We start from the raw sequence: 17,051 nt of genomic DNA on the forward strand, positions 1-17,051 counted from the left end.
AGACATAAAAAAATAAATATTTCAAATTCCTTCAAAAAACTCTAAGTACTTAGAAAAAAAGAAAGAGGAAAAAAAGGAGGCTTGGTATGTGTAAATTGTGCGACAAGTATTTCATATTCCATGTGGTACATAATGAATTAATACCAGCAATACATGTGCCCAAATTAGTTCCTAAGCAGAAGTATGTCTTTTGTTATCTTACCTTCAAGTTATCTGGAAGTTCAGAACGTCCTGCATAACCTGGATTCATAGTAATAGCTACAAAACAGTTAGGGTTAAGCTTCAGTTCAGTTCCTTCAAAAACAAATGTTTCTACTTTTATCTGTATAGCCCTCTGGATGCAGAGGATCTGCTGTGCCACAACAGACAGGACTTCCAGTTCAATGCGATTGAATTCATCAAAACACGCCCATGCACCTGATGAAGCCAAACCCTTGAAAAACTGGAAATGAAGAAAGATAGCAATAGTATCACCAACAGAATCTTAGGAGATTCAAGAGAAACTAAGTATCATGTTGGAAGTTGAATTACATGAAAGAGACCATTATGATAATAATGTCTAAGCCTGTTTAGAGCAAAGATCAGTGATGTACTGAAAAACGAAGTATTTTCTTGGTTCTGAAGGAAGCTAAATCATAAGATCCTGATCCTGTGAACTCTTTTTAATGTTTTAATTAGTAACTTAATAGGATTTCATAAAGCACAGAAAATGCAGTGACCAGTATATAACGTCCAAGGGCAGCAGACCAAAGGTACCACATTTATTTGATTCTGCAACGTAAGAAGACCCTACAATTTTCATCCTAAAAAAATAAAATACCTTTATTTTCTACTTACCTTTCCCATGGCCAGGTAATCAAGGCCATCAGAGCAGTTGAAGACAACACACTGAACAGCAAGAGCTTTAGCCAGATCTTTGGTTGTCTCTGTTTTACCTGTCCCTGCTGGACCCTCTGGGGCACCACCGAGGTTTAAATAAAAGGCTCCAATCTAAGAAACAGAAATAGTTTATGGACATCACCATTATTTCATTCATATTAAATTATTCTGAATGAAAACGTTAAATTGACCAGCACTATAGAGTTTTATATAGTCATTGTATCTAACATAAAAAGTATGGTGACACTAATTAAACCCAGTAATTAAAAATAGTCTGAAATTTACTTACAGCATGGAAATATATTAGAGAGAACTGAATTTTGACCCTAACAGAGAATATCTTCAGATGCATCAGTCAGGTCTCTTAAGACCATTTCTTTCTTAAACTCTACAGAGTTTGTGGTTAGGTTTCCACAGCATGAAAGTTACCATTTTACAACAGGAGGATGGGTGCCTTGAAGCCATACTTCAGCCAAGTAAACTGCAGTAAATGATAAGTCAGAAAAGCCATATCTGAGATGACTTTGGTAACTCTCGGTTGTCAGCTTGGCTGAGGATAGACCAGCACGATAATAAAGAAATGATAAACTCTGCTAACAAAAGCACAGATACTACAAGGTTGCCAACCTTTTGTACTAGTCTTAGGAACAATATTTTCAAAAGTGAATCCTCCTCCACTTTATTTAGCAACTACAGAACATCAGCAAAGTATTTTATGTTCTTGTAAGCTAGATAGGGTGTTTTTTCTGTTTGTTTTCTAAAAAACACAACCACAGCAGAATAATCCCCTAATGTTTCAGTCACATTGGTGGGCTGCCCAGATTGTTGCTATAGCTCAGTTTCATGTTCAATATTCCACATTTGAAAACTGTATATTAATAGAACTACCAGAGCCTTGACAGCAACTGCAAGCCCTAAAAGCATGGCTGAAATGAAGAGTGTAAAAAATACTATATTACAGTAAATATTTCTTTTAGTATTTATTAGCACTGGTGGAAGATCATACCAAGGTGCGGTAACACCTGTCTGTAAGAGGAGTAATGACCAGGCGCGGTGAGTTTCCGAGGTACTCATAGGCATATTTTACATTGCAGTTAATGATGCAGACACGAACGTTCTCAGATTCCCAGTAGTATCGCAGTTGTGCAAGCCACTGAAAGTCTGTTTCCCTCTGCACGCCTGATAAACACAGAATGGAAAGCAACCATAAAAGGCATCTTAGATAACTGGATTTTCTATTGAGTTTTAGAACAGCTTTGAAATTGTTAGTGTTGATGCTCACATCCAAATGCTCTCACACATAACTTAATACTATTGTGTTTCAGGCAGCAAAATCAGATTGGTTAACCATTGTTGATTAGCTATGTATTAAGACACACATGAAGAAAAAAACCCATTATAATCACCACTTTCAATCATTTCCATGAGGACGTCTCTAGCATGAACATCAATAGTAACCAAAGCACCCAATGTAGTCCTTGTTTGCTTTGACAGTTTTCCTCTTACCAACTCCACAATATCATTAAGTTGAAGCTGAAGTGTATCATAATAATCCTTTAAACCCTAAGAGAAAAAAGGTAATTAGGAAACGACAGTTTCAAGCATTCCAGACTTCTTCATGTTGATTAAAACTCTTAATGGAAATTGCTTATTAAGCCACTCTTGTATATTTTTGTGGTTTCGCATCTACTTCTCTCTCTCAGTTATGCATTTACATTGTGAAGCTACATTTTAATCTACAAGTGCTCTAAACAAGAGCATTCAAGTACCTGAATCACAGGTATAAATTACTGTACATAAATTCATACAAATCAAACTCACATGCTGATCCTTTTTCAAATTTTGATTGTAGAGAAATACTTCATTAAGCAAAATACATTTGATGAAACAAAAAAATAATATTTTTTTGAAAAAAGACTGCATTACAAAGTACCTCTGGTCCACTGCAAAGAACTTCATGTACCTCACTTGTCCAGAACATTTGAGACACACATAATACTACTTGTCCAGGCCACTCCAGAACCCACCTTTTCCTCTCAGTCTCCAGATATGCCTGAGAGGTAAATAAAATATATAGATACACTGCCAGTGCACACATGTCATATAGTAATACAGAAACTTATACTGTGACCCCATTACTATTTTTTACCCCTCTTTCTTTTTCTTGGCTATAAAGTCCAAATGAACTTTTAACTCTCATTCGCCCTTAGATTTGCAATTTGTTATCAAATAATTTTAAAGATTCTTGCAATTATCTTTCCATATTATGCAAACACTCCCACTCATAACAAAGAAACATTTTCTGGCTAATGATTTTCTATCAGGAGGAAGCAAGCATACTTCAAGTGTTGTATGTCTACCTTGCACTTAAATAAAAAACCCTGAATAATATATCCTGAAAAATATCTCTTATAATATAGGATATAATATAGATGATATATCCTATAAATGCAGTATTGCTGCCAAGCTTTTAAAGTAATTTATAGCCAGTGTTACAGGAAAACATCTTGATCCTTACTCAAAATTAACTCTTACTTCTCTCCCTGATCTATAAATACAAGTCTTGGTTAACTTGGTCCTGGCCCCATAACTTCATCAACTCATGTTCAGGAAGAATGTCAGGAAGCCAGGAGACAGCCTTAAAATAAAGGGCCATTTTTGCCACAGCTATTAAATAATTACAAAGCCCATACCATTCTTGATCTAGCAATAACATCATGAATACTCTTCAGCATAATATCTTCCACTTGAATTAACCACTTCTCCACTGCACCTCGAGCTTCAGAAGTAGAAATCGTTGAAATCAGTTCTACACACTCGCCTTCAGAACTATACATTGCCTTAATATCCAAATTGGGTAGGAAATGTAGCTTAGCAATGCCTTCAAAACACTTCTTCAAGTGAGGCTGAACTCTGAGAGGATCCTTAGTCTCTGACAGGATCTCCAACATTTCATCATTAGACAAGAAAAAGAAGCTAAAAAAAAGTAGGAAAATGGAAAAAGCCAACTTTATTATCAAGCTATTTTGAAGTATGACCTTCTTCATAACAAAATAAACATTCAGAATCTTTGTTTTTTCAATGGCCAAAACTCATCGTACCGAGGAAAGAAGAGTCGTTTTTTCTCAAGATAAGCATTAAGCCCTCTCAGGATTTTGTCGAGAAGCTCGTTGCAGCTCTGAAGCTTCTCCAGTAACCCTATCAAGGAAGTAGCAACAAGAACCTGCAACAATGAATACATGCAAACTGTAAGCTATAAATAAGATACTTCAAACAGTAGGTTTTTCAAATAATATTTTCTTTCAGTACCATACACTTCCCCTACCTTTGGGTCTTTGGCACAATGCTTCATAATATCTTTCCAGTGTCTGTCCACAGTCTGAAAGAGACGCCCCTCTTCTGGCATCTGTTGCATAATATCCTCAGAAGAGAAAATGGGTTCCAAATACAGCCACTGTGCTTGCACTCTCAGCCATTCATCAATAATCTCCTGAATTGTAATTAAGCGATTTTCCCATTCCTTAATAAATATTTAAAGAATGTCACCTTAGTATTTACAAACAATGCAAGAGAAATAGAGAAAAGGCAGATGCTTTGCTACTCTAGTTCCCAAGGAGAAAATGAAAAATGTCTAACAGTAAACAAAATAAATTAAAAATATTTAGGAGTATTTAGTTTCTTCCACGTATATAGATGGCCAAAAAATGTTCAGGAAGTCTAATGTACCTGGAAATTACTTTTCCAAAACGCAGTTAGCACTTTTGTGCTATGACCTTTTAATGTCTTAATGGTTAAGTAATACCAGGAGGTTATCATTGACAAACTGTTTTATGTCTCCACAACAAGGAGCTCTTTATTTGCAGCTGAATTAGAGAAGCGACTCAAGCATGCCAGAAAGGCCACACCAGATCACAGGAGAGATCCAGCCAGCCCAGTATTCTGTCCTTAAAGTGGACAGCATCTGGAAGATGCTGGAAATGCTGCCTCTAAAGGCAGCATAATGCCTATGTTCACTGAGCCTGCTTGAACCTGAATATTTTGTATGTAAACCCACAAATAACTAGGGAGTGTAACTGCACAGCAATTTCACCAGCTTCTCTCCTGTCAACAGTAATGGTGTTAGCATCACAGACTACTCCAGCCCTGAAATACAAAAGCAGGTGTAAAGCGATTCCATCATTGTTCTGAGGTCTGATTAAAAAACTTCCCCCAGCCCTCAAGAAGTTTCCTTGCCCAGCCAAAAACACTATAGTTCAAAACCAACAGAAATACTGATTTTACAAAATTAGTGAAAGAATAATCACATTCTCTTGGTTGCACTTGAATCTGAACAGAAGAGGGAATTCCAACACAGAAAAGTAAGCAGGATCTATAGGAACTCAAAAGAATCTTGCTGAAATATTAATGAAATGCTTTCATTGATAAGTCAAACAATTAAGTTGTAATACAGTTGGCATGCTCTTACTTTACAGTTATGCTCAAATAACAACATGAAAACCAGGCACCCGTCATACCCTGATTTCTTTGTCAAATGGTTTAATGAAAGGCGATCCTCTCATTGTCTGCGTTTTTATAATCTGATCATCGAGAACAGCTTGGATCTCATCCACCGCAGCCAGAATATGAATACCAGTCTCACGATACACACTTGTGTTGAAGGAAATGGAAGCCCAGCTTTCCCTCATGGCATGCATTGCTTTCTCTAAAGAAAACTCCTACAGTTGAAAAAGAAAATTATTTTTGTCACTGCCTTATTTTTTTTCCAGCTCACTACTTCAATGTAAGAGCTAAGCTATTTTGCTCTAACAGCATATATTGACTTCTTGTTTTTCTTAGCATACCGTGTTCAAGTGCACAGAAAGCAGCACACTCAGGATATATTAAAGATGATACTAACACTAATGAGATACAAACATTTACACGCTTACTGTTATCATCTAATGGGCCAAGGTCTCACCAAATCTCTTTTGTTGCATAAGGGCAAAGACAAATAATTCTAGTCTTTTCATTTCCTTCAAAAAAGCCATCCATCACCAACACAATCAAATCTCCATGCTTACCTTGCTTGCACCTACACTTACAGCTTCAAACTCTTCCAAATAAGGAGCTAGATTCTGCTTTAAAACTTTTCTGAGTGTAGTTCCAGAGTCTGGTGTTAAATCATAGCCTACTATACTTGACATCTGCTGCCAATGACGAGTTCTCATGCCAGGGTTACAAAAGATAATCACAGTAGGAATGTTCTCCTAATTGAGGAAAAACATTTATAAGGTAAAAGTTGTGATCTGCATTATTTCTTAACTTTTTAATTATATTTGATTTGTATTTGAAGTTCTGCTGCAGTAGCTGATGACATAAAAAAAACTTTCTGAAAAGTGCAAATGGATCTCCACTGGATTTTTAAATAATTGTGGCAAATTACTGAAGAAATATAAAATAATTAAGCACAGTGTTAGCAGAAGAAAAGGGACAATTTTTTTTCAGCTTTTTTAAATTCTGCTGCCATTAACGTAACATATAGTCCCATTTCAAAATTCCCAACTATATCATGATATGTTTGTCTGCATTCAAAGCCTACTTTTCTCCTCTATGTGTCCACTGTTTAACAAGTCCCATTTCTAAAACCCCAAAGATATCTGAAATCCTATTTCACTAAAATCAATAGGACAGTACAATCTGGAAATGGTGACTCAGTGCTCTTTCTCTAATAGGGGTCTCTGACACTCCATCATCTACCTATACTGAGTGCTGAATTAAGCATTTGTGCCTAAGCATGAAATACTAACACCCCTCACCTTTTCTTACCTTAAAGCCTTTAATCTGCTCCAGAACTGAACAACACATTGTAAGAGTCGGATTTTCCTTAGTTTCTTCTTCTGTCTTCAATTCTGCAGTTCTGTGTGGTGATATTTTCCAGTCCTGTTGAATTTTCTTCTGCTCTTGCTGGAAGAGCCTTGACATTTTGTACATCTCTCGAAAAAACTCATCGACCTCAGCCTCCATGTTTTCCCCATTTAGTTCCAAAAACATACCATCCATCCATCTGAGAAAAAAAACAGAGAACTGAGTAACAAATGTAGTGCAGAAATAATTAACACTTGTTTTGCTACAAAACAAGATGCACAATAGTTACTTAAAGTAGTGATAAGGTCTTGTTTCCAATTATTGTTATTCTACACAAAATTCTAATGCACAATTAAAGGTGGTTTTATAACACTGCTGTGTATTTCTGTAATTCTCTCAAGTCAGTCCCATGCTTAAACCAAGGAACTGCACCAATTGAGAAATATTAAGGTAAGTTCTGGATAGAGAGCAACATAGGAAATCAAAATATACAAGGCATTTTCATTAAAAAAACTGTAACTTCCAAAGAGTGCAGGAAGATGTACACAAATCTCACTTCATTTAGACATTACAAACCTAATGAAAACTATTACATATTTTAATTATATACAGACTGTAAGCTTTCTAGCTGAACTTCTTCCTTTTCTGGTACATACAATGGCTCATAACTAATGAAATTTTTTCTTCCTAACACATTTCTCTCATAAAATTTGGTTATAGGTCTCACCAATACAGTTAGAAGCCAGTCTGAGATATACTCCTTTGTATTACATTAAAAAAACCCAGAATAAACTGCCTTTTTTCTTAGCTGAATTAAAAATAACAACCCTGATATTTAAGTTACATTACTATTATACTTGGATTACTAATAACAAATTAGTGTTTATATGAAAACAAATCCATATTCTACATCTGACATGAACAAAATTAGCAGAAGGATTTTTCTCCTGTTATGCCTCATTTAGCTTCAGCTGACTTACCTCTTTTCTGTTCGTTGCCATTTCAGTATAAGATAAAAAAGTTTCTGATATGGTTCAATCTTAACTTTTAGGCTGTTTAGGAGTGGGAAGTCACTCAGCTCCCATTCAAGCAGAGTCTCTTCTTTATTAATAAGAGCTACTGCTTCATCAGCCTCCTGTATGCGTTTCTGTAACATCCTCAGGTCAGCCACATACTGAAATGAATTATATGTCTTGAGATATATCTAAGTTATACTCTGAACAGGCATGAAAATAATATATCAAAATATAATAAGCCTTCATATTGATTAATATTTTAGAAAATGTGAGTTAAAACTCTTTTTATACTTGAGTAGATAAACTGTGAAGGACCCAGATTAACACTGTGAAAATAAAGTTATCAGTACTAAAACCATGTCCAAAATGTTTGAACTTTAAAATTCATTGTCCCAGGAGGCAAGCACACACAGTTTTATGTAACTGACCTATCATAAAGGCCACTGGGATTTATTACCTTATGATTTCTGTTTTATGCTTTGAAGTGTTGTTTGGATTTCAAATCCAAAAAATACTAAAAATAATTGTGATAACCTCCAATTAAAGAAAAAGATATTCTCTGGCAATTACAAAATAGAAATCTGCAACATTTTGGAGCCAGTGGTCTGCTCTTCATTAGCAGAAAAATGAAGTTTTGAGGTTCATAGGAAGAAAATAAATCAAACTGCTATGAACCACTCTAACATGTTACTTTTCCCTTTATTTGCTTAATACATCAAAATCAGTCAAAGAAATTCTGATCCCACTCATATTATTTGAAAATAATGTCACTGTGGCCAGAACTGCATGCTTTATGTAAACCAGAGTAAAATAATAATTCACTTTATATATCTGCAATATCTCAGTCCTTGCTGGAATTACCTTGCAGCTAATTTAAGCACAACTTCAGTGTAAACTTTAGGACAGGTGTTGTTTTATAGAATCATAGACTCATTAAGGTTTAATAAGACCTCCAAGAGGTCATTCATTGCGGGAAGAGGGTAAGAAAATGTCTATATTCACAACTGATTACTTTTAAGTTTCTCCCATGACCCCTGTGTATTAAACATACAAAACATTTCTACCCCTTTTATACTAAATGTTCATCAGACCTGTGGCATGCAATCCAGCTCGGAGTATTCTTCAAATTCCGTGATAGAACGTGCCAGCTTGTCTAATTCCGCCATCAGTTTCTCACACCTATGTATTAGTTCTTCCTGTCTTTTATGTTTACACTGTTCAATCAGCTACAAAACAAATTATTGTTTTCAATGGTAAAAAAGCAATGCAAAAGTTATTGTAAGTCCTTTCAATAGTTAACATACACAGCACCATTTAAATTAAACATTTAGCACAAATAGATAAAAAATAAACAATACAGATGTTATTATCTCTACAATAACTGAGATTTCTTTCTAAGTTACTTATTGTATTTAAGTGTGCACAACTTCTCTATGTTAACATGGAACCTTTATCTCAATCATCATAGTGTTTACAATTGCTTTAAAGGACTGCTTCAGCACTCAGACAAAACATAGGGAAGTATTACAGCAAGAAATAGTTAGATTCTCATCTTTGGGATTTGGTGTTTTATTGCCCAAAGAGGACAGCCAATGCTATCCTGTATGTATCTGCTGCTACAAACGGCAGAAATTCCAGAACATAAGGCCACTCTAAAGCACAGGGTTTGCAGACAGAGGGGTTATTTTTACAGCACCAAACAAGAAATCAGCCAAGGCAGAGATCTCCTAAGGTAAGGACACCTACTACCATGCCAAAATTGTGAATCAGACAAACAGAACTTCTCCAAAGGAGAAACCAGTCTTTTCCTACTGCACTGGAAAAAGAATAGATTTATATCTTAGAATAGAAAGTGCAAATATTCAGTCATAAAAACTTGATGTAAAACTACTCTTATCCTCAAGCCAGTTGCTACACAGTCAGCTACCAAGAGATCTACTCCAGATGGGCTCATTAAATCAGACCCACTTTGTACTGCCATTTTCGTTAAAAAGAATTTCAACAAGCATCATGGACTGCCTGTGTACAAGTAGGAAATTAACTTGACTAATTTATTTTCCAGGAATAATAGAATGATAACATGCTAACAAACTATTTTAGACATAGTGTCACAAGCCGGGTATGTTTTAAGTCAGAGGCATATGATTACCCTTTAACATACTTTTTAGTATCTAAATAAGACTTAGTGAAAGAGAAATTCTCAATTGTGATATTCAAGAAATACTGATATTTTTATTTTTAAAATATGTTAATTCTTAAGGATTTCTAAAAGAAATTATTAAATCTGCACTAAATCACTATAGACAAGCAAGAGAACACCAAAAGGCTTCTTCCTGTGTCATAGCCAGAGAGAAAGAATACTAACAAGATGAATACAGACAAGTGAAGAAAGCAGTCTACATTCCACAGAGAGAATTAGGTGTTGCATGTTTGCTATTAATGATTGCTAGCTAAAACCCACAGTTCCCACTGTTGTTTTACTGATGAAGAAAAGGTTGTTTGAGCTAACTGATTTCCTGCCCAAGCTACCAACTCATATTAAAGGCCTGGCAGTTACATTTTCAGTACAACTGCTGCATAGCGCACTTTCACCTTCCTACAAACTTCCTAGTGCTGACCACAAACACATTAAGATAAGGTTACAGTGACAATTTTAAAATTACTCCACAAAAGCCTTCTGTTGCTATAACACACTGGAAAAACATTATTTATACATGTCTAAATTAGTTTTGTTCATGTTCTCTGTGCATTTGCATTTAGCATGCTGAAGAAATAAATAACTTGAATAAAGTTAAAAGTCCCACAAGCTAAAATATACAATAAACTAAGAAAATGCTCTTACATCATCATGCTCATCAAAAATAGGCTGAATCATCGTTGGCCATAACAGAACTGTTGTATTCAATGCAATGTCTTCAGGAGCAAATAAAAAAACATCTAAGAAGTAAATCATTTGCCGAGAGCACTCCTATGAAAAGAGATTTCAAAAAACTTCAGTTATCATACGTCTGTGCAAAATACAGGTTAGGCCAATATTATCTACAAAGACAGAAGCAGACTTTTCAAAATTCAGAGTAACGTCACCAAATTTAATATTAATATTCAAAATACATATGAAATGCTAGCCAAATCCTGGTCCCATTTATGAGCTTATTTCTCTAAATATGACTCCCATAGTCTGTAAATCTACGTGCAAAAGTCCCAATATTATTTTTAATATATATATATTCTGCAGAGTTAACATATATTATATTTACAGACCTACTACCATAACAGAAAATCTGATATATAACACTAAAACATCCAGCAAAGAACTTTTTCTCCAGTAACATTTCTGGCTGACCCACATCTTACACAAATTTTCAATCTTGCTCTCTGAGTACTTATAAAGTACTATGCTAACACAACTGATTCAATGAAATGTAATCATGCTGAGTGGATTGATGTAGGTGTAGCTTAAGAGACAATTAACATAACTTTGATGTAAGAATTTTCCTGGTTTTAAGAATAGATTAGTTTAAGAGAAAGCTGTAACTGTCTAAGCTGCTTGTGAGAGCAGCTGCAAAACTTAACCATAACAGTGCAACAGTTACAGCCCTGAAGATAAAGAAGTAAGAATTTGTGTGTTTTTAGAAATAGGTTAGTTTTGATTTTAGCAGAATCTGGCTGTAATCACATGAGCTGTTTTGCGAAAGCGTCTGCAAAACTTAGTCATAACAATAGGGTAGCAGACTTGAAGCTGGAGGAAACAGAAGATAGGGGAGTCAGGGGTGGTGAGACTGACGACCAATTGGGAGACGGATTGTATCTTGTTTTCAGCAAAAAGGAACATGTTTTGGAGCTCAGATAACCACATACAGAGCATGTACTGAGAGCAAGGAAGACGCCTGCAGACCACCGTAAGACACCCTCTTGACAGGCAGAACACGTGGGAATGGGGAATAAGGAAGACCAGCAAATGGCAAAAAAAAGAGCTGGATTTCTTACTTCTCTCTGGAGTAACACTGAGGGTACAGGTTTTTCATACATGCAGCATGATCAGACAAAAGTCTCTGCACTCCAGAATGAATTCTGTATTTGTACAGGCCAGCATGTTTAGCAAAAGATTAAGAATTAAAGAAGAGTAATTTACCTTGATTCTTAACAGCAGGTCCTGAATACCTTCAGTTTTGACTTTCTTTATATAAGCTATTGTTTCCACCATTTCTTCTGTTGTCTCAGGAACTTTCAATGCACGCTCCTTAATTGCTTCAAATTCCCTGCATATCCTATACATTTAGTTAGCATAAAATATCAAAATGTTAAGATTTTAATTTGACTGGCTTTAAGCTCTGCTTTAATAGAATTAAAAGTTCAAAATTAACCCTGCACAAACTCCATCCCTTCACGAAACTAAGTGGGGAATATGACCAACTCGGGGTAGAAAATTACCATTTATTCATTTACACTAATTGATTCATTTGGACTTTAGGGTATTCTTTTACAATAAAGCTTCAATTACTTTTGTCAAGTACATGAACAAAAGGACAGTGTCATTAGCATACACATACTTCCATAGTAAATAGTTTGAAATTTGGGTACTGTGGAATCCCTATAAAATTTGACTGGTTCATTTTAACCAAACAAGTTAATATGACCACACTCATGATTTTATCCATGTCTATACATTAACCTTTAGAATTGAGTAGTGCTATTACCAGTCATGAATACCTAGAGTTATATGTCATGTAATAAGAGAATCTGTCTAGTCTTTCCTTTGACAGTGCAGTAGTACTGTATTTCACACTTAAAGAGGCAGAACGGTAATGGAAGTCTTTGGATCTTTTAGTTCCTCCACTATTTAAGTCTACTAGTATGTTCCCCTACTAGTTATTGAGTCTAAAGCAGAGGAAAAAATAGATCAGCTGGCACAACTTGCATGAGCTCAGTAGTTAGCCAAGAGTCTACACTGAACAGGAGCCTGGTGTATTTGCATTTCTTCTACCATGCATTAAACACATCCAACGTTCACAAGCATAAAATTCTACTTACTTTTCATTTTCCTCTCTGTAATTCGTAACTATTCTGTCCATTAGCATTCTTGCAAAGTTGTCTGCATTACTAGCCAGACCTTGCTTTAAATCATCACAATTCAAACAGACCATAGGGAAATGCAGCAACTCTGGTAAACCCAAGATTTCCTTCTTGACAGTGAAGAATTCATCTATGAACTTCAGAAAAATATTAGATTTTACACTTCAGAGTTGCTAATTAAATACTTGGCTACATGAACGAGTATTACATATTGAGGAATTAAAACAGTATTTTTTCTATTTAGCACAGACTTTTAGGGAAAAAAACACAGTGTAGATTTGTAGTTAGTCAACATAATTTTTAGCTAAAGGCTAAGCAATTTTTATTCTCTGGATATCATCTCTCCCCTTTTTATTATTACTTTATGTAAAGTAAAAGTTATATATAAAATGTAGAATTAAAACTTACAGCAGTATATTCATCAAAACTGTGTTCTTCTGCTTCAAATCTTTCTACCTGTGCCTGTGCAGTTCCATCTACAAGCCAGCCAAACCTTTCAACTACAATTCAATAATATTATAATATTATTATAACACATACACTGCACAGCAAGGTACTTCTTTCAAAGCAGCAGCACAGTTATTTAAACACTCTTCTACCACTCACCATAGCTTTCAAAATATTCCTTTGGGCTTTTTAAGTTGTCTCTGATAGATTTTTTCAGTGTTGATGTGGCCCATGCTATAACATGACTAGGAAGCTCAGCGTCCAGGGTTGTAGTGCCTCCCATTAGCCAAGAATGCACTGTCTGGATGTTCTAACAGAAATGAAAATTCAGATTATTCTGATTATTTACATTTTAAAAAGCAATGCAGGAATACATAGAGGTAACTGCAATCTGCAGAAAACACAGAACCAGAAAAATATGTAAAATGGACAAAAAGTAATTACTCATTCTGAACCCCAAACACTTCTCAAAGTACCAAATACTCAAAGGCAAATATATAGTCAACAGGGATACAGGTAAAGCCCCCAGAAAGGCTGTCTTCCCTTGAAGCCACAGAGTGATTCCTAAGACAGAAATCTTTAGATATTGTATAAATTATTTGTTAGGGATTTGAGGCTTTTCTTAATCTTTGAAAGAAAAAGAAACTAAACTCCAGATTTCCCTGTCTTTCTCTGGACTTATTAATTCTTAATGCAGGTTTATTGTCAAGCATCACACATATAACTAAGGTGCTAATTATATTTCTATACAAAATGTTAGTTGACAGAAAGTATACAGTGCAAAATTACTTGATTTTCAATGTTAATAATAAATACACAAATAAATTTGAATATGTGGTTACTTAAAGCACTCTCAGGTTTTCTAAACATGCCAAAGAAGGAAAGAATTTTAGCTTCTAGCTTGTTTTATATCCTGTGTAGATTTTCAGACTGAATTTTATTTAACGAACAAGCAGACAGTTAACTTGTAGACATACACACAGATTTGCAAATTAAAACAGCAGACTAAACCAATCGGAAGCAGGTGTACCCACTTTTTAAGAACAAGGAATAACAAAGTGAGTTTCAGAGCCAGGAGTTCTGAGCATTAAGATTCATGATGTGACCTGCAGAATGCTTACTGAAAATAAATACCTCAAGATTCATTCTGCTTCCCCTTACCACAGCAGACTGCTAGATCACTAACATTTTCACATACAGAGCAACTTAGCAGTTACATATTTAAATAAAGATAAAAGCACACCTGAAGAGTTTGTCCTATACAATTTACTACAAACAGAATTGCTTCTTCTAGGTCTTGTAAGCTTGGATAAAATTCCATTTTCTTTTCATCAAGAATCAATTCCATCTTAAATAAAGGTAGAGACTTTTGGTCTTCGGGATCAAAAAGCTTCACAAAAGCTTCAACTGTTCTTCTCAATAATTCTTTCAGCTAGGTAATAACATACATCATTTATTAGCTGGACAAACAAAGAGCCCCATACCACTTTCCCTTTATTCAGTAGACCAGGACTTCCATTCATTTTTGTTCTTCCAGCATGATTTGGAAATGATGCAGAACTGCAGCACACCTAGTGGCAGAGCTGGCCTTTCAGTCTGCCAGCTGGTAGGGATTTTTGCTTTTAAAGGAGAGGGACCCGGTTTTGTTCACTCTGCTAATATATAACATGTAATTGTAGTTCCAAGATTGGTGATAGGAAGGGCCTGAGAACACTGAGATATTTCCTTCTCTAAGCTAATTCTAGTTAGTAGAATTAACAAATTTTCTGCATCTAAAAATCTAGAATAAAAAGAAGTAGACAACACCACCTATTTTTTTAAATGAGGGAAGTTAAAAATATTTATTACTTTGAATCCTTTACTGGATTATATGCAACAGATGGTTAACTATGATTAAACAGGCCCCATATCATATAGACTGCTGATTCATTAAAATTACCTGAAGTTCACATTAAGTTTATCACAAGGGCAAAGATTTTTTTTACCTGATTAGACATAAGTGTAGCCACACAGTTATAAAAAGGATCAACCTGATCCAACTTTATGCCTTTCAACGACTCCTTCTGAGTAAAGAGACTGATAACTTTCTGATACCACGTATTCAGTATCTTCTCTTCTGCTTTAGAACAGCTTAGAGAGACCTCAGTCTTTAAAGATTCACAGTCAATTGGCCATTTCAATCTAGAAGAGAAAGTTACAGGAAACTTTAGAAACAAAATTTAAAATTCCATGTAATAAACTAACAACCATCTATACTGTATTACAAACTCATTCGTTTTAGCAGAAAGCACAGTGGAAACCTAAGCATCACTTCTGTAGACCTAAATGAGGAAAAAAAAACCCTCAAACACAAGGAAATAAAGAATTGTTACCAGAAAAAATAATAATGGGAAAAGATACTGAAAGCTGTCTTTTTGAAAATTAAGAAAATTAGAAGTTCCAAGATTAAAAACTAAACTAAAAGGATAAAACCCAGCAAGAATTCTGATTCTTACAGTTAGCACAGAATTCCTTACACATATTAACACTAATAGAATTAAATTTTTCAAACACTACTTCAACCAGCCTTGTCTGGGGATCATGGCATTAAGATTAATTAATGAGACCTTCACAGAGTTAAAGGCAAAACATAAATCAAAAGGGCTGATACTACCAGCAATTCAAGCACCAAGAAAATATTTATGTGTAAGAGAGAGAACAAAATTTAAATGTGTCATAACACAAAGTAACCTCCTCAAAGAACACTGAATGACACATCTAAGAAATGTATTATATAAAAGAGCCTACCATAAATGATAGAACTGAACAAACTCTTCTTTACCAGCTTCCATATGCATTAATAAATTACAAAACAGACTCTACCTGAAACTTGAGAAATCCACTATAAGAAAGGTAGAGAATGCTTCATAACCATAATCCAGCAGAGTTCTCATTGTGGGTTGGAGAACGTGCAAGTTGGAGAGGATTTGCTTTTTTGCTTGGATAAAACTGTTATGCCATGGTCTAGAAAAATCCAAGCCTCTGATAAAAAACAACCAGAAAAACAAACAACAAAAGAATGAAGGGCTCAAGCAATACTTAAATAAAACACTCCTATGTATAAAAGTAGTATTAAAAAACTTTTGCACTAACATGAATAGTTATTTAAGTGCCATACACATATCTTCAACATGACATGGTGGAAGCCATAAAGATACTCTTCAAGATCAACCATGGTTTATACTCCAGAGTATTTTCAGATCACCTGCTTTTCATGAAGCTCTTTCAATGTAAATTTCTGAATTCACCAACTGCTAACAGGAGTTACCATCGATATTTAGATGACACATTCTGATGCTTCAGCACATGGTACAATTCAGATAATTATACTCTTTCTACCTGAATTCCTCTTCCATTTTGGCAGAGCATAATCACCTTTCCTTCAGTCTCAAGGTTTCACTTCATCGCAGCAAAGTCAGATAAAACGTTGGCATTAGATACAGTTTTACCATGTTAAATACTGCACAATACTGCTGTCTGCCAGTAAAGTGCCCCATATTTACACACTTCATTGCAGAGGTGGCTGCAACATGACTTCAGTGTCTGGGCACTCAGAGCCAGAAGTCTCATTTGCAGTCATTAGTGCTACTCTATGTAACTGTAACAATAGTAATTAAAGACTGTCAGGGCTAACACTTTGTAAAGCATTCAAACATAAGATGTTCAAATGTAAGATCCTCGGCAGACAAAAAAAAAAAAGTCTCATTAAGAGACTCAAGAATTAATATTGTGCTATAACTCAGTTCATGCAGT

General features: G+C 35.1%; 1 protein-coding gene across 1 annotated transcript in view; it reads right to left on the bottom strand.

Moving 5' to 3' along the window:
• DNAH12 (dynein axonemal heavy chain 12) overlaps window positions 1–17,051 on the bottom strand; it is a gene marked incomplete at both ends in the record, with an annotated part of 58,065 nt that overhangs the window by 38,816 nt on the left and 2,198 nt on the right. Inside the window, 21 exons of the mRNA XM_084269794.1 lie at window positions 203–442; window positions 838–990; window positions 1,886–2,058; window positions 2,286–2,442; window positions 2,813–2,932; window positions 3,573–3,855; window positions 3,981–4,102; window positions 4,205–4,399; window positions 5,394–5,594; window positions 5,940–6,125; window positions 6,685–6,922; window positions 7,704–7,897; window positions 8,831–8,965; window positions 10,582–10,707; window positions 11,872–12,007; window positions 12,771–12,949; window positions 13,221–13,312; window positions 13,419–13,569; window positions 14,503–14,691; window positions 15,245–15,440; window positions 16,122–16,280. Coding sequence (XP_084125920.1) covers window positions 203–442; window positions 838–990; window positions 1,886–2,058; window positions 2,286–2,442; window positions 2,813–2,932; window positions 3,573–3,855; window positions 3,981–4,102; window positions 4,205–4,399; window positions 5,394–5,594; window positions 5,940–6,125; window positions 6,685–6,922; window positions 7,704–7,897; window positions 8,831–8,965; window positions 10,582–10,707; window positions 11,872–12,007; window positions 12,771–12,949; window positions 13,221–13,312; window positions 13,419–13,569; window positions 14,503–14,691; window positions 15,245–15,440; window positions 16,122–16,280 — 3,625 coding nt within the window. The remainder of the gene's footprint in view (window positions 1–202; window positions 443–837; window positions 991–1,885; window positions 2,059–2,285; window positions 2,443–2,812; window positions 2,933–3,572; window positions 3,856–3,980; window positions 4,103–4,204; window positions 4,400–5,393; window positions 5,595–5,939; window positions 6,126–6,684; window positions 6,923–7,703; window positions 7,898–8,830; window positions 8,966–10,581; window positions 10,708–11,871; window positions 12,008–12,770; window positions 12,950–13,220; window positions 13,313–13,418; window positions 13,570–14,502; window positions 14,692–15,244; window positions 15,441–16,121; window positions 16,281–17,051) is intronic.

The sequence above is a fragment of the Gallinula chloropus genome (genome assembly GCF_964237585.1).
Source record: "Gallinula chloropus genome assembly, chromosome: 12".
Lineage (NCBI taxonomy): Eukaryota > Metazoa > Chordata > Aves > Gruiformes > Rallidae > Gallinula > Gallinula chloropus.